This window comes from Gigantopelta aegis, unplaced genomic scaffold, assembly GCF_016097555.1.
Source record: "Gigantopelta aegis isolate Gae_Host unplaced genomic scaffold, Gae_host_genome ctg2733_pilon_pilon, whole genome shotgun sequence".
Taxonomy (NCBI): Eukaryota; Metazoa; Mollusca; class Gastropoda; order Neomphalida; family Peltospiridae; genus Gigantopelta; species Gigantopelta aegis.
The window spans coordinates 170-14,840 of record NW_024533015.1 but is presented as its reverse complement, the minus strand read 5'-3'; the positions used below and the strand labels follow the sequence as shown (position 1 = coordinate 14,840).

At 34.9% G+C, this 14,671-nt stretch overlaps 2 protein-coding genes across 2 annotated transcripts; both read left to right on the top strand.

Annotated features, from left to right (window-relative positions):
- Window positions 1-6,238: 6,238 nt before the first annotated feature.
- LOC121391611 (protein/nucleic acid deglycase DJ-1-like) lies at window positions 6,239-6,856 on the top strand. Its single transcript, XM_041523179.1, is given in 4 exon segments — window positions 6,239-6,383; window positions 6,386-6,589; window positions 6,592-6,632; window positions 6,680-6,856. Coding segments are annotated over 4 exon segments (567 nt in total).
- Window positions 6,857-7,008: 152 nt separating this feature from the next.
- LOC121391610 (D-aspartate oxidase-like) lies at window positions 7,009-9,596 on the top strand (the record flags this gene model as incomplete). Its single annotated transcript, XM_041523178.1, is given in 5 exon segments — window positions 7,009-7,494; window positions 7,496-7,742; window positions 7,745-8,005; window positions 8,964-9,035; window positions 9,410-9,596. Coding segments are annotated over 5 exon segments (1,253 nt in total), but the record flags the coding sequence as incomplete, so codon positions are not given.
- Window positions 9,597-14,671: the final 5,075 nt, after the last annotated feature.

The window sequence follows — 14,671 nt, the reverse complement described above, 5'->3', positions numbered from 1 at the left end:
GAACAGACAAAGAGAGATGAAGAGTTAAAAAACTAAAAACAGAAGTAAACGACTTCATTAATTTTAATATTATTATTCTTTTATCAATCTCATTCAGACTGAGTCTTATTTGATAAGCAGCTGAGAGCAAACAAAGACATCTCTTGAAAAGAAACTTCAAGATTTATTGGGTGAGGTTAGAAATATGCCATTAACCTCAACCTGGTGGTCTAAATGAGTCTCAAGTCCAAGCTATTGTTCAAGATTTAGTTTGACAAAGCCATAACTATCTTGAGAAGTCAGTTAGATGAAAAAGACAGACAATCAAAAGAAATCAGAGAACAGGACAAGATTGAGGTATAATAATTATGTCATCACATGCTATCCCTGTTTTCATTGTTGTTGTTTCAGAGCTTAAGACAGCTTTGCAGGAAGCTTACGAATACACTAGAAAAGACAATAACAGAATTAGGTGTAATGTTAGAATCCAAATTTGCAGCAATCTTCTGCTAAGGGTACATTAACACTGTTACAACACAGTACATCCATGATTGTCTAGTTTGAGATCTCTCAAGGATGTTGGGTCTCGAAAAAATTGATTTTTGAGGCAAAATTGGAGAGCTTTCTCTTGAACTAAAGGGTACTTCATATTGACAACAACACTGATATAATACATCATCTGTGCAGGATCTGGCCAGTACAATACAGTCACTGGAAAATAGAGTAAAAGGCTTAGAGATAGACAAAGGTATCCTTTATAGACAAAAAAAGTTCATGATAATGGACTCTCACTCACTCACTCAGTAAGTAGCCCCTCTCCCCCTCCTTCCTCCGTACACACACAGGTCCTCCTCTTTCTCCTCCTCCTCCTCTTGGTCTAATGAGGAGTACATCCTCCGTCTCATTAATAAATGCACGCTAATTACAGTGCTTGACCAGATTCTCGATTTGATTTTTGCTCTTGAAAGTGCTGGTGGGATTGTTTTGTTGATAGTTCTAGCACATATGATTCCTCTCGTACGCGTCCCAAACTCTTTGGTAATCACACTCCCATCACTCTCTCTCGCTAGTACACCAAATGCAATTATACAAGTAAACTCCTTAATTACTCTCTTGCATATAATGTTTGATTTGGTTGGTTGGTTTGTTTTGATTACCACTTTAGAATACTATACATACATAACAGTGTGTGTATTTTCATTGTACATGTAGACATGTACAAAATGTACTTGTTATTATTATGTAGTAATAGATCTGTCCTCTTTATAGCCATCTTATTACCTGGTGACTGTTGGTGTTTTGAAGGTACACAAGGTCATGCTCTAATTAAGGTATGCAATATACCGTATAGCGGGTATTATTGGCGGCGAATTTAATTCGGCGTATTGACGGTCTGCAACAAAATCGTCAAATCAAAAACCTTCAATAATTTTTCACACCTCCCTGCACGTGATCCCCATCTGGTAGCCGCTAAGTAAATGGCGTTGCTTAGGTATTTCACGAAAAGACTGTCCTGCCTAGTGAAGAACAGTGCACATCCTTACAACGAAAATCTCGTAAGTATCCATCGATCTACTTTCACGAGAGTTCACATGGCGTTATATAGTACATGCAGTACCACCCCATCGTTCCACCCACCTTTAATTACAACAATTATTTTAATAAATCGCCAAATTTAAATTTCATCAAATTTTAATCTGCTTATTTTGATGGCAAACCGTCAAATATTTAAGCCGCCAATAATACCCGCTATACGGTAGGACATTCTGTTTCATTTATGTGTGTGTATCAAACATATGATATCATAAATATGATTAACCTATTTCTCTCTCTCTCTCACCCACACACACACACACACACACACACACACACACACACACACACATACACAGCTTTCTAGTACTGTAATTATTGATGCTGTAACACTTCAACACATTCCTAAAGAATTAAATCCTACTTCTGAAATAACCAGTGCACCAAAGACATTTAAAGTTCTAGTATGTTCAATATTATAATTCTGTGAAACTACTCTGTTTCTTTTAAGGGGCAAGAAATCTCCTGAAGATAAAGGTGTACTCCTAGGCACTTTCCTTTATAAGACTGATTCATCTCCCATTCAAACCTTTAACATTGTAAGTTATAATTCCTACACTAACCTTGATTAAAACTGTAGACCCACAAATATGGCACACATACTATTACAATAAATAAAGTCACAAAAGTATGTAAAATAAGTAGCTACTCTGGGATGAGTTAAGTCCTAAAACCCTCCAATCTTTTCATTGTTAATAATAATAGTAACAATATGTTCTCTAATCTCTTCATTGTTAATAATAGTAACAATATGTTCTCTAATCTCTTCATTGTTAATAATAGTAACAATATGTTCTCTAATCTCTTCATTGTTAATAATAGTAACAATATGTTCTCCAATCTCTTCATTGTTAATAATAGTAACAATATTTTCTCTAATCTCTTCATTGTTAATACTACTATTAATATTCTAAGTCACTTTGGACATTATTGCTCTTATCTCACACTTTAGGACAACCAGAAAACAAGTTACAATTATGTCTTGTTCCAATTTGAGACCAACTATGGTAATAATGATTACACTTGTGTGTATCGTGTACGAGTTTCATGGATCTTTTGCCCCATTATTAAAGGGCAATTATCATTACTTAATGTCTTTAGTGAATTTATTTTATCATTTCACTCTAGTTGTGTGCTACATTTAATATTAATTTTTGAATTATCACCTATTAATAATACATTGACTTGACTAGTTTGCTCTTTCATTTTTCATTTCGTCTATTTTGGTAATTTTAACAAGCAACAAGCGTTAATTGAATTTTCATATTACTGTATTTAACTTGCACATTTAAACAGCTGTTTATTATTATAGTCTTATAGACAACAATACTATATTATATAACATACTATAAAAACTGAATATATCTCTACTACACAACAATTTGCACACATAACTAATAGAATGAATAATATTCTTAGTGATTGAATTATTCTATGTCTATCGATATATAACTGTTGATCGAGGACGGAATTTCTTTTCAATATCATCACCTTTAGCTTTCCTGTGTAGAAAAGTAGTAGTTTTTAAAATTATTCCTCCATATCTCTCCATACAACTACACACTCAATACTTCTCCAGATTATATTATTTAAACAAACTATTCATCTATAATATAAATGTTGGCTGTAGTTTTTGATGTAGCCCAACTATTTTTTTTCCACTAATAAACACTCCCATTATCAAACAGTACATTAAATAAGGCTTACTTTTGTGGATCTCTGTGACGTTTTTCATGTCCCACGTGAGGATAGCGAAAGTGAGCCACTACTCCTAGTGCCACAAATATAACAATGACAAGAAAACACACGATAGGAAGTGCAATCTTCACTGAAGAGAGAGAGACAGAGAAAAAATGTCCACAGTTGTATTTATTAACATACGTTCCAATTTATGTCTTGCAAGTGTATTTCTTTCTTCTTCTTCCTCTTCCTCAAGATGTTCATTTAATTCTCTTATAACCTGATAGAACCCTGAAAATGGGAAAAGGGGCTAGTTATACACAAAAAGGCCTTCCCTCATGTTAACATATTAGATAAAGAGCCATGCAGTATTCCTATATTATAGTACCATACTATACCACAAACCTATACTATATTATGATATATCGCAGACCTATACTATATCATGATATATCACAGACCTATACTATATCATGATATATCACAGACCTATACTATATAATGATGTACCACAGACCTATACTATATCATGATATACCACAGACCTATACTATAATCATGATATATCACAGACCTATACTATATCATGATATATCGCAGACCTATACTATATCATGATATATCACAGACCTATACTATATAATGATGTACCACAGACCTATACTATATCATGATATACCACAGACCTATACTATATCATGATATATCACAGACCTATACTATATCATGATATATCGCAGACCTATACTATATCATGATATATCACAGACCTATACTATATCATGATGTACCACAGACCTATACTATATCATGATATATCGCAGACCTATACTATATCATGAGATATCGCAGACCTATACTATATCATGATATATCACAGACCTATACTATATCATGATATACCACAGACCTATACTATATCATGATATATCACAGACCTATACTATATCATGATATATTGCAGACCTATACTATATCATGGTATATCGCAGACCTATACTATATCATGATATATCACAATGCCTGACCTTCACATATTTTTGCAGAAGATGGACCTGATAGTAAGGTTTCCATCACGACATTTGGTACAGGAATTTCCAGTACATTCAAGACAGTATGAGTGACCACAAGCTAACAAAGCACAAATTATGAAAATATATATTTCTTCTTAAATAGATCTACCATAACATATTCTTTTAGAATCTATTCGCCAGCCATTTGGACATGTACGGACACACTCTGTGATGTCCTTTCTTTCACCATGAGAACCACCTCCCTCTGTTTCTCTCTTACGTTTATCATGATGTTCTCCTAAATACTATAATAAATGAGGAGAGTACCTACTACTACAATACCTGGTTCTCCAATGACACTTTCTGGTACTCTGGAATTGGGATCAACTAGACTTTGAAAGTAGCCAGAAGGACATGCTATTGGTTGAAATAAATTAGCACATTTTAAGAGGCATAGAAGGATGTTAGGTACTTAAGAATAAGCCCACATGGAGAGATAACCAAAAAACCTCTAGTATTTTAATTCAGGCCATTTCAATACTAGTTAGAGGCATTGTGAATATGTACAACCTAAAGTGATCCTTGTCTTGGCTGGGATGTCAGAGCATCCTCATTAATACTTAGAAATTCTTGGGTTCAATCCCAATGGGCTTATTCTTCATCAATTTGTTGTCTGTCTGTCAGTTCACACAAACACAGTGTGTCTTTTTTACCTCAGTCTAATGTAGTCACTTACATTTACAAGTACAAGATGTTTGGTCACGTAATAATCCACTTTCACAATGGCTTAAATCACATTCTGGTAAAATAGAACATTTATCAAGAACAGATAGGGAAAATGTGATTATTTTTATTACAATAAATACCTGTACAATTTTCACCAACATAATTTTTAGGACATTCACAATCATTGCCGTTGGCTCGATTAGGGTACCTCCCATGAGGACAGGCATCCATACAAAATGCCATTATAACGAGCTTGTTCACACAAGACACATTGTGTTTCATTAGCACCATAACAAAACTGACACATATTTGAACAATCTAGAGAACAGAGAAGTATTCATTACATAATGTTATTAGAAGAGGAAACTAAGTCATGCACTTATGGTGGGACAAGAGCCAAATTATTCAAGTTACTGTTGTAAAGGATCAATTGATAAAGCATTGAGCCAAGACTATAACCACAATCTCACTATAGTGTATATATAATAATCAACAATTCAATTTGATAGTTCTTGAACTATACAACAAAGCATTAGTGAGCAATATGTATTTTAGTTCTAGTTAACTAATATATTTGGTATTAGTTCTAGAGCCAATAGAATCACACATCAACTGAGTGTCTCTAATAAGACATTCAAAGAACATATTAAGTGTGAATAGCAAGTCAATAGTTTCACACATTGTTTGAGAGTTGATCTCAAACAGAGCTTATTTCTACAATTAGAGCAACAATACTGCATACATTACTACTTAAGTGTCTTACTTGTTCCTGAAAACACATGGTTGAGTAGCATCGATGCATTGATGGCAATTATATGTATCTGAAAGGAAGCTCTCTGTCGAGCCTTTTAACACCAGCAGACCATCTACACATTCAACAACATATCGACCCTCACTACCATCAGTATGTTGATATGATACAACACTAATGATATTGTGCTATTAGAATCCATATATCCTAGACAATTAACTACAATCCTGGTAAGATTGTAGTTAGAAGATGCATTGATAGCAGCAACAATAGCCTCATCAGATCCTCTACATCCAGTTAGATCTGCATAGGAGTGTGATCATCATCTGCTGCTCTCACTAGTTTCCCTCCCCATAAGAAAACCAACAAGAAGACAGTTGATAGAGACAGAGACATCGTGATCCTGCGACCCTTACTTACTAGTTCCTAATGATATCGATCACACCCCTAACAAAAATATTCAGCTACCACGCCCCTACTTCGCGTGCTTTTAAAAATGGTTTCTACAAAAAAAGCTCTTGTCATACTCTCTCCAGGTGCAGAAGAGATGGAGACAGTCATCAGTGTCGATGTAATGCGTAGAGCAAAAATAGAGGTCACTTTGGCTGGCTTAGAATCAGCAGATCCTGTCGAATGCAGTCGTAAGTAAAGGTTATCCCTGACACCTCATTAGAAGAAGCTATGAAACAAGGTCCATTTGATGTGATTGTCTTACCTGGTGGTCTTGGAGGAGCAAAGTGTCTTGCAGAATCAAACAAGGTCAAAGATCTTTTAACGTTACAGGAAAAGGAAGGTCGATGTATTGGCGCTGTGTGTGCGGCACCATCTGCATTGTTATCTCATGGGATAGCAAGGGCAAGACGATTACCTCTCATCCAGTAGTGAAAGAGGTAAGTAGTTTGTGATGCTGTTTGCTTATAATGCACCCACTGTACAGGATTTGCAGAAGAGCGGAGATTACTGTTACAGTGAAGCTCGTGTTTGTCGTGATGGCACTATAATAACTAGTAGAGCCCCAGGTACTACATTTGAGTTCGCTCTTTGCATTGTCCAAGTTCTGTGTGGAGAAACTGTTGCAAAAGATATTGCTGGACCCATGTTTGTAAAGATTTAAACTGCATATGTAATACTGAACCACTGAATTATAATATAAATAGTTTAGTTATTAAAAGTTATTAATTTTATGCTAACTTGTATGGATTTTCAATACATTTATATAAACTGAAACAGCTGTTGCTCACATGATTAATTGATACAAGGACTGAAATGGCAAAACTACATGTTGTTGTAGTTGGTGCTGGAGTAATAGGACTGTCAGTAGCTACACATCTTCTGGAGGAATTTTCTGATCATTTACAGGTGATAATAATAGCTGATAAGTTCTCCCCTAACACTGTTGCCAGTGACAGATCTGGAGGATGGTTCTTCCCACCATCTCAAGGTAGCAAGTGTCCAGGAAATCCCGAGAGAGAGGCAAGATGGACTAAAGGAACATTTGATAGGATGCACAAACTATACAATTCTGCTGAATGCAGCAAAATAGGATTGTCTGCTGTAGATGGTTATCTGGCTTCGAAACATCCAGTAACTCCTGGTATGAAACCACCGTGGTCTGATTTTGTGATTGGGTATCGAATTGCCGTTGAATCAGAGCTCAAACTCTGTCAATGTCAAGGAAGAACCCTCTTAGCATTTACAACCTTCATTATATCATGTCCCACTTATTTGCCATGGTTACTGGACAAATTCACTTCAGTTAGGTGGAGTTAGTGAGCAACGAAAGATTAATAATCTATCAGAGCTTGCTTCATATGATGTAATTATAAATTGTACTGGTCTTGGAGCTCGAGAGCTTGTCAACGATCAAAAAATGTACCCAACGAGATGTCATATTGTCTCTGTGAAAGCACCTTGGCTCAAACAGTGGCACATAAGACATGAATCGGATCATGATCAAGTGGCTTATATCTTCCCTCGAACTGATGAAGTTCTTCTAGGAGGACACATGAAATGCACAATGAAGATTTGTCTCAAGTTGATCAAGATCAGATACAAGGGATTTTAGACAGATGTCAGAAAACTATACCAGGTTTGGTTAATGCTGAAATTAAAGATACTTGGGTAGGTATTCGCCCAATGAGAGAAGGTGGAGTTCGACTTGAGAAGGAAAATAGTGGAGAGAAAGAATCACCAGTTGTTATCCATTGCTATGGACATGGTGGGGACGGTATCACTTTGAGCTGGGGATGTGCTGAGGAAGTCGGTAGTTTAGTAAGGAATGTATCAAAGATAAAGGACTGGTTTAGTAATTTTGTTTAGTTATTATGTTATTATTTAATTAACTAAATGGAGGTTATATTAATTGAATTCCTAAGTCTGAACTACAAAATGGCCACAAAACCAGCCAGATGTTATCCAAATTTTTAACCCCTTCTTTTAAGTTTTATTGCATTCTCTTATATAAGCAGAAGTTACACGTTGTGGATTGATAGTGTTTTAGGTAAGGATTTTTATTTTTGTAAATAACAAAGTAAAACATAAAAAAGAGACAATGATACTTTACATAATAATATGAAATGAACACAATAAAACAAATATTTTGATACAAGTAGACAACTATACTATTTAGTGTCACACTCAGTATTACAGAATTGTCAAATGTAGTTATCAAGTATTGCATTTAGTTTCAGGAGTATTACATGTAAGGTACACCAAGACTATCAACACTATTTGTCTGACTCTGTCTACAATGCACAAAATAAATCTAAATTTATAAAAAAAACCTTGTGTGTTGTGTGCAACCTGAATGTAGATTTTCTTGTTACCCCCTGTTAAATTGAGTATCACTACAACATGTATTTTCAATACAAGCACATACTACTAGTCTGTGTCTTACTGTTGCTGTAATTGCATTTGTTACATGTCACTGTGATAAAAAGAGTCAGATAGCTGATAAAAATATTACTGAATTGTAACCTGTTTCCATCCAGTCATTAGAAAAAATTTTGTTCTACTAGTTGTTTTGTCCTGTAGTCAATAATAAACATTTTAAAATGTGATACAAAGCCTTACCTTGCATCAAATAATTCAGTTAAATTATTGACTAGTTGAACATAATAATCATGATCATCTTGGTATCTATCAGGAACAAATGATTCACGCATATCTGTTTTCAATAATAAGCTCTGATATTTGTTGTATTTTTCTCTTTTACTTGATAGAGTTTGAACAAGAGATTCTGACGAAAAGTGTTGTTGTACCACTGCTATATCTGTACATCCTGTATAAGTTTAGTAATACCTTCAGTAAACATACTCCTTGTGACAGCATAAGTTTGCATTAATTTGAATTCTTTTTAACTTTAAAATATTATACCTGACTTTGTACATTCCACAACATACATGTTTGCTGGTTGATTACAGGAATTCTAAAAAATAGAGTAGTTCATCAGACACTGGAGGACATCACTAACATAGCAATTGCTAGCTGTGTTGTGATACAAGGAAGCTGTAATATTATGTATGGCTATAATTTTATTCCACGGATACACGTTCAAAGTTCAAAGTTTAAAGATTCCCGGTACAATTATTATAATTATAGTTTGCGCATGCGTGGACCAGTATTGATTGACATGGCTGTCCCAAAAAACTACATGTTGCTGTAATAGGTGCTGGAGTAATAGGACTGTCAGTAGCTACACATCTCCTGGAGACGTTCTCTGATCATCTTCACGTGACGATAATAGCTGATAAATTCTCTCCTAACACTGTTGCCAGTGATAGATCTGGAGGACTAATTATGCCACCTGATCCTGAATATACCCTACCAGGAACACAGGACGGCTATCAAGATGGGTAAGAGGGACGCTGAAAAGACTAGGTAGTCTCTATAATACTACTAATGGAGGTAAAATAGGACTGACCCTATTACAAGGCTATACCATAAAACACTTCAAAAGTGAAGCCTGAAGAGATCCAATCTTTGGTGGAAGGATTTTGCGATTGGATTTCGTCATGCTGAGCAATCAGAAATTATGATATCTGACTATGAAGATAGGGGAGTGGTCTCATTTATCACATATATTCTTAGTTGTCCTACTTATTTGCCATGGTTACTGGAGAAATTCACTCAGTTAGGTGGAGTTAGTGAAAAACAAAAGATCACCAGTTTATCAGAGCTTGCTTATATGAGTAGTTATAAATTGTACTGGTCTGGAGCTCGAGAGCTTTGTCAACGATCAAAAAATGTATCCATGCAAGGGCCTTATATTGTCTCTGTGAAGCACCTTGGGTCAAAACAATTTGTAGATGTTCTTGGACATGAGCCACGTAGAGTTTTATATCTTTCCTCGCAATGAGGAAGTTTATTTTAGGAGGAACGTGTGAATTTTATAAGGAAATAGAATAATTGATCCTGTAAAGGTACAAGGAATCTTGGATCGTTGCCAACGAGTATGTCCAAGTTTGAAAACTGCAGAAATCAAAGATACTTGGGTAGGTGTTCGTCCAATGAGAGAAGTGGAGTTCGACTTGAAAAGGAAAATAGAGGAGAGGAAGGATCACCAGTTGTTATCCATTGCTATGGACACGGTTCGTATGGTGTCACTTTGAGCTGGGGATGTGCTGAAGAGGTTCGGGAGTCTAGTAAAGGAATGTATATCAATGACCACAAACCAAGCTTAAATCAAAACTTGAAAAGCAAATAAGTATATAATTTTGTTAATATTTTTATATTTTAATTTATTATAATCAATTCTATATATACCCCAAAAGTCATTTTGCAATTTTTCAAACAACAATGGCTCATTGCATCAGAGACCAAAACTAGCTAGATAATCTATTTCCCCATTGGTTTGTTGAGTGAGTTCACTACTTAAAGAAATACCTTGATAACACCAGTACCATCACCAGTAGCCAGTAGTCTTGGACTAAAGTGACAAGGAATATTAATTGTTGGGTTTTTATAAAAATCATTTTTTGATTACTTACCGATGGGTTTGTATGCAATGCATTGGGTCTAAACTGGTTTTCTGTCAAAACGGTTGTAGAGTGCCTGTTGGGAGAAATGTGACTAATGTGGTGTGGTGTTGGTGTGGGCTGGCAACAAATATAGTGCATTGTATTGAAAGGTGTATTGTTACCTTAAGAAGGTGGATAGAAAAGAGTAACTGTCCTATTGCTGTTAAAGCTACCACTAAAGGACGTGTGGGAGACCAACTGGCTGCAAATAAGTAACCCTTTCCTGGCTCAAGTAGCAATAAGGGAGCTGACTAAAACAAACAAAATGATGGTATCACAATTCAACTACTTTTAACTCCATCCACACCTCTAGCAGTGTGTATAGTCTTGCTGTAGTATCAAGGGACCACAAGAAAGAAAGAGATTCCGATGGAATGGAGCACAACACGGAGCAGAGAGATACACAGGACCATAATGGGGCTTAAAGGCATATCGGATAAGTGTAGGTTAAAGTCAGTCATCACTAGAATAACACAGTAATTATAGGTCCATAATAATAACTTCCTTACAAGTGATTAGCGATAGATCAGATTGAGAATGTTTGATTGCATCAAGTGAACATTGACAAGTGAGCCATTTTCACAGCCCACAATAAATGTATTGTATCTTCAGAAGAGAATGATAGACAAGTCCTAGGAAGTAAGTACAATACTTGCAATAATGAATGACCTACTTGAACTCACCTCCTAGCTCAGATGTAGTATTAACTTTAGCAACTCTTAAATTACGAGGAATACTGGCAGACTTCAAACAAAATCCTTGTACTAACTCCAGTTCAGAGCTTGCTTTTGTTTGTGCCCCATGGAACCCCATTTCCAGAGAAGGATTTTTCCGATAGATCATTACCCCAAAGAGAGAAGATGATAAATCTTTAGACTCTTCAAGAGGAGATCCACTCTAAAACTGAGCAATAGGTTCTTTTATTGACAACTCAACATAACCGACGAGGCAACCAATTGATCTCCATCACTAGCCCACTGTTTAAGATATGTATTTCTCCTTGCAAATCATAAACAGAATATTGTAAAATATTAGCCCCATACTATACCAGTGAATGTTCCTACAGCATGATTGAAGGTAAAGATGGATGGAAAGAGAGTGACATCAGACAAGTCTGGAAAAGAAGAGAATGTAACTTGTCTTTTTAAAAGAACTTACTGGTATTCAGCTACAATATCAGGTTTGTTTGGATCAAGACTGCAACCTATCATATCCAGTACATACAGCTGACTAGAAGAGTGTATATTAGAGACTATAGTGTATTTGGTAGCATACTTTATGATCACACCAGCTATCATGATCAAACTTGCCATAGCTATATAAATAAAGCACAGGTCTAATAATTTAAAATTATAACTTAATTAATGAGAATACGCAAACAATTAGAATTGTTTTTAAAAAGAATATATACAGATCCTTACCAGACAGCAACAACTGAACCAGTACAGTTCCATGATAGACCAGTACAAGGAAACTAAACAATATAACCATATATTATAGGGTGTATTAGACAATAATACATTTACTCACTTCTGTACTGAATGAAGGATGTTGTAATGTATGTATCAAATAACATTAGTTTGTCTCTTCTTCCCATTGTACTTTGTAACCTATAATTAAAGGGGTGTACTCATTAGTAGCCATATTTTGACAAACCAAGAGCTATATAGTTTAGGTGTGCCACACCCATCACCAAAAGGAGAAAAAAGGTGTGGGTGGTATAATGTAAAGACTACTGAGACCCTACAATAGTCATAAACTCCTTGATACACATACATCAAAAGCATGACTTTGTACATTTCTTTCTAGAGCTTTTGTCAACCATAGGTTCAACTCTATTCAAGAAATCCTTCAATCCTATAATTAAACAAATTAATTAAGTACATGATCACTGACTAACTGACAGCTGAGTTATCAAAAACTAGTCTGTAACGACTGTCTTCTTGTTCTACATCAGTTTAACCTAGAGAGCAATGGACAAGGAGGGTGGTTGAGCAATAGGTAAGCTAGGACAATTAGATGCTGCACTTATGTTCTTATAGAAAAAGCAAGTTAGCAAGAAATATTAAATTGATTTAAATGTATAACATACAGCAACATCCATGTTATCAGAAAGGTTGTTGGGTAGCAGTTTCATTTGTAAGTGTTTCGCTAGTTTGTGTATTGTTATCAATAGTAGTCCTATTAGGGCATCAAATTATATAATAAATGAGACAGTAGTAATTTACCTTGTACTTTCTTCCAACAGAAGGAAACGAAAACAGGCTCTTGGGACGAATCTTGAAACATTTTTACTTTTTGCTGAGGCCATATTGTTTCTGAAATCATGTGTTTGGTTGCTAAGCAATTATGCACGGGGTCCATTATTAATTTAGGATCCAGATGGAAAGGGAATATTTGGTTGAATGGCCCCCACTAGAAAGAGATGAGCCAGATAAGAAGAAAGCTAAAAAAGGATACAAATACCAGTAAAGTAAATAGAAATTGTTAATAAACATGCTCAAACTTCAATCATGTGTTTTTATTGCATTGTATCCTCAATGATGTTTTAAAGACACTTTCACTTTCATTAATTCTTTTTCAAATAGTTCTTGCATCAGAAGAAGTGAACTTAGTACAAAAAGAAGAGACATCACATGCTCGTACATTATTAGCTCAATGGTGGAATGGAAACAGAGACAAAATAGCAATGAAGATGAACAATGTCTTCCAAATTCAACTAGTCCCAATACTCTTTTACATCATGTAGCAAAGTACATATAATTAACTTTATTTATTAATGACCCTATTATTATTAATGACTCTATTATTAATGACCGTATTATTAATGACCGTATTATATTAACCCTATTATTAATGACCCTATTATTATTAACCCTATTATTATTATCCTATTATTATGACCCTACTATTAATAACCCTTTTATTATTAACCCTATTTAATAACCCTATTTATTATTAAACCCTATTATTAATGACCTTATATTAATAACCCTATTATTAATAACCCTATTATAAATAACCCCTATTATTAATGACCCTATTATTAAGAACCCTATTATGATTACTCTATATTAATGACCCGATTATTAATGACCACTATTATTATAACTCTATTATTATGACCCTATTATTATTAACTCTATTATAATGACCTATTACTAATGACACTATTATTAAATCCTATTATAAATAACCCTATCATTAATGATACTTCTATATTTTTTTTTAACAGGCTACCACAGCTCAAAGATTTTAAATCATCGAATAACTACCTTCTAACTAAACATCAATGTGATAGCACAGTATTAGCGTCAATATCCAGTGTCACCATATAATGGGTAACATTGAGGAGGCAATGACATCCATCAAACAGGCATTGGACTCCTCTCAATCAACAACAGTGTACTAATGAATATAATGATATAAGATGGAAAAAAATGTCTCATAACAAAACAGTATGAAGTGTTCAGAGAACAGAATGAACTACTAAAAAGTTCTACGGGACAAGGAAAAAGCTGGTCTGGTAAAATTGGATTGCCTCAACCATTCAGGTCTAGTCCCATTATGTGTATTATATAAATTGTATTATCTTGCCTTCTTCTCCAGGTGGAAAGAGTCATGTTTCTACTCTGTCATATAAAGACTTCTTCTTGAACTATGCTATGACTTGTTACACCTCTTATCATTACTGGTTTGTTTAGCTGGTGAATTACAACCACTCCATGGACACACTAGACCATATCAAGAAGGTAAAGTTATAATACTTGATACTTTTATTTGATCAAGTATGCATCCCAATAGACTATTGGAGATAAAATGCTCCTCTTCGTCAACTGGTAACTGGTAGTGTAGAATGGGCTTCAACTAGAACCAGCTCGGTCAATGCATGGTAGGTGAGTTTATTGATG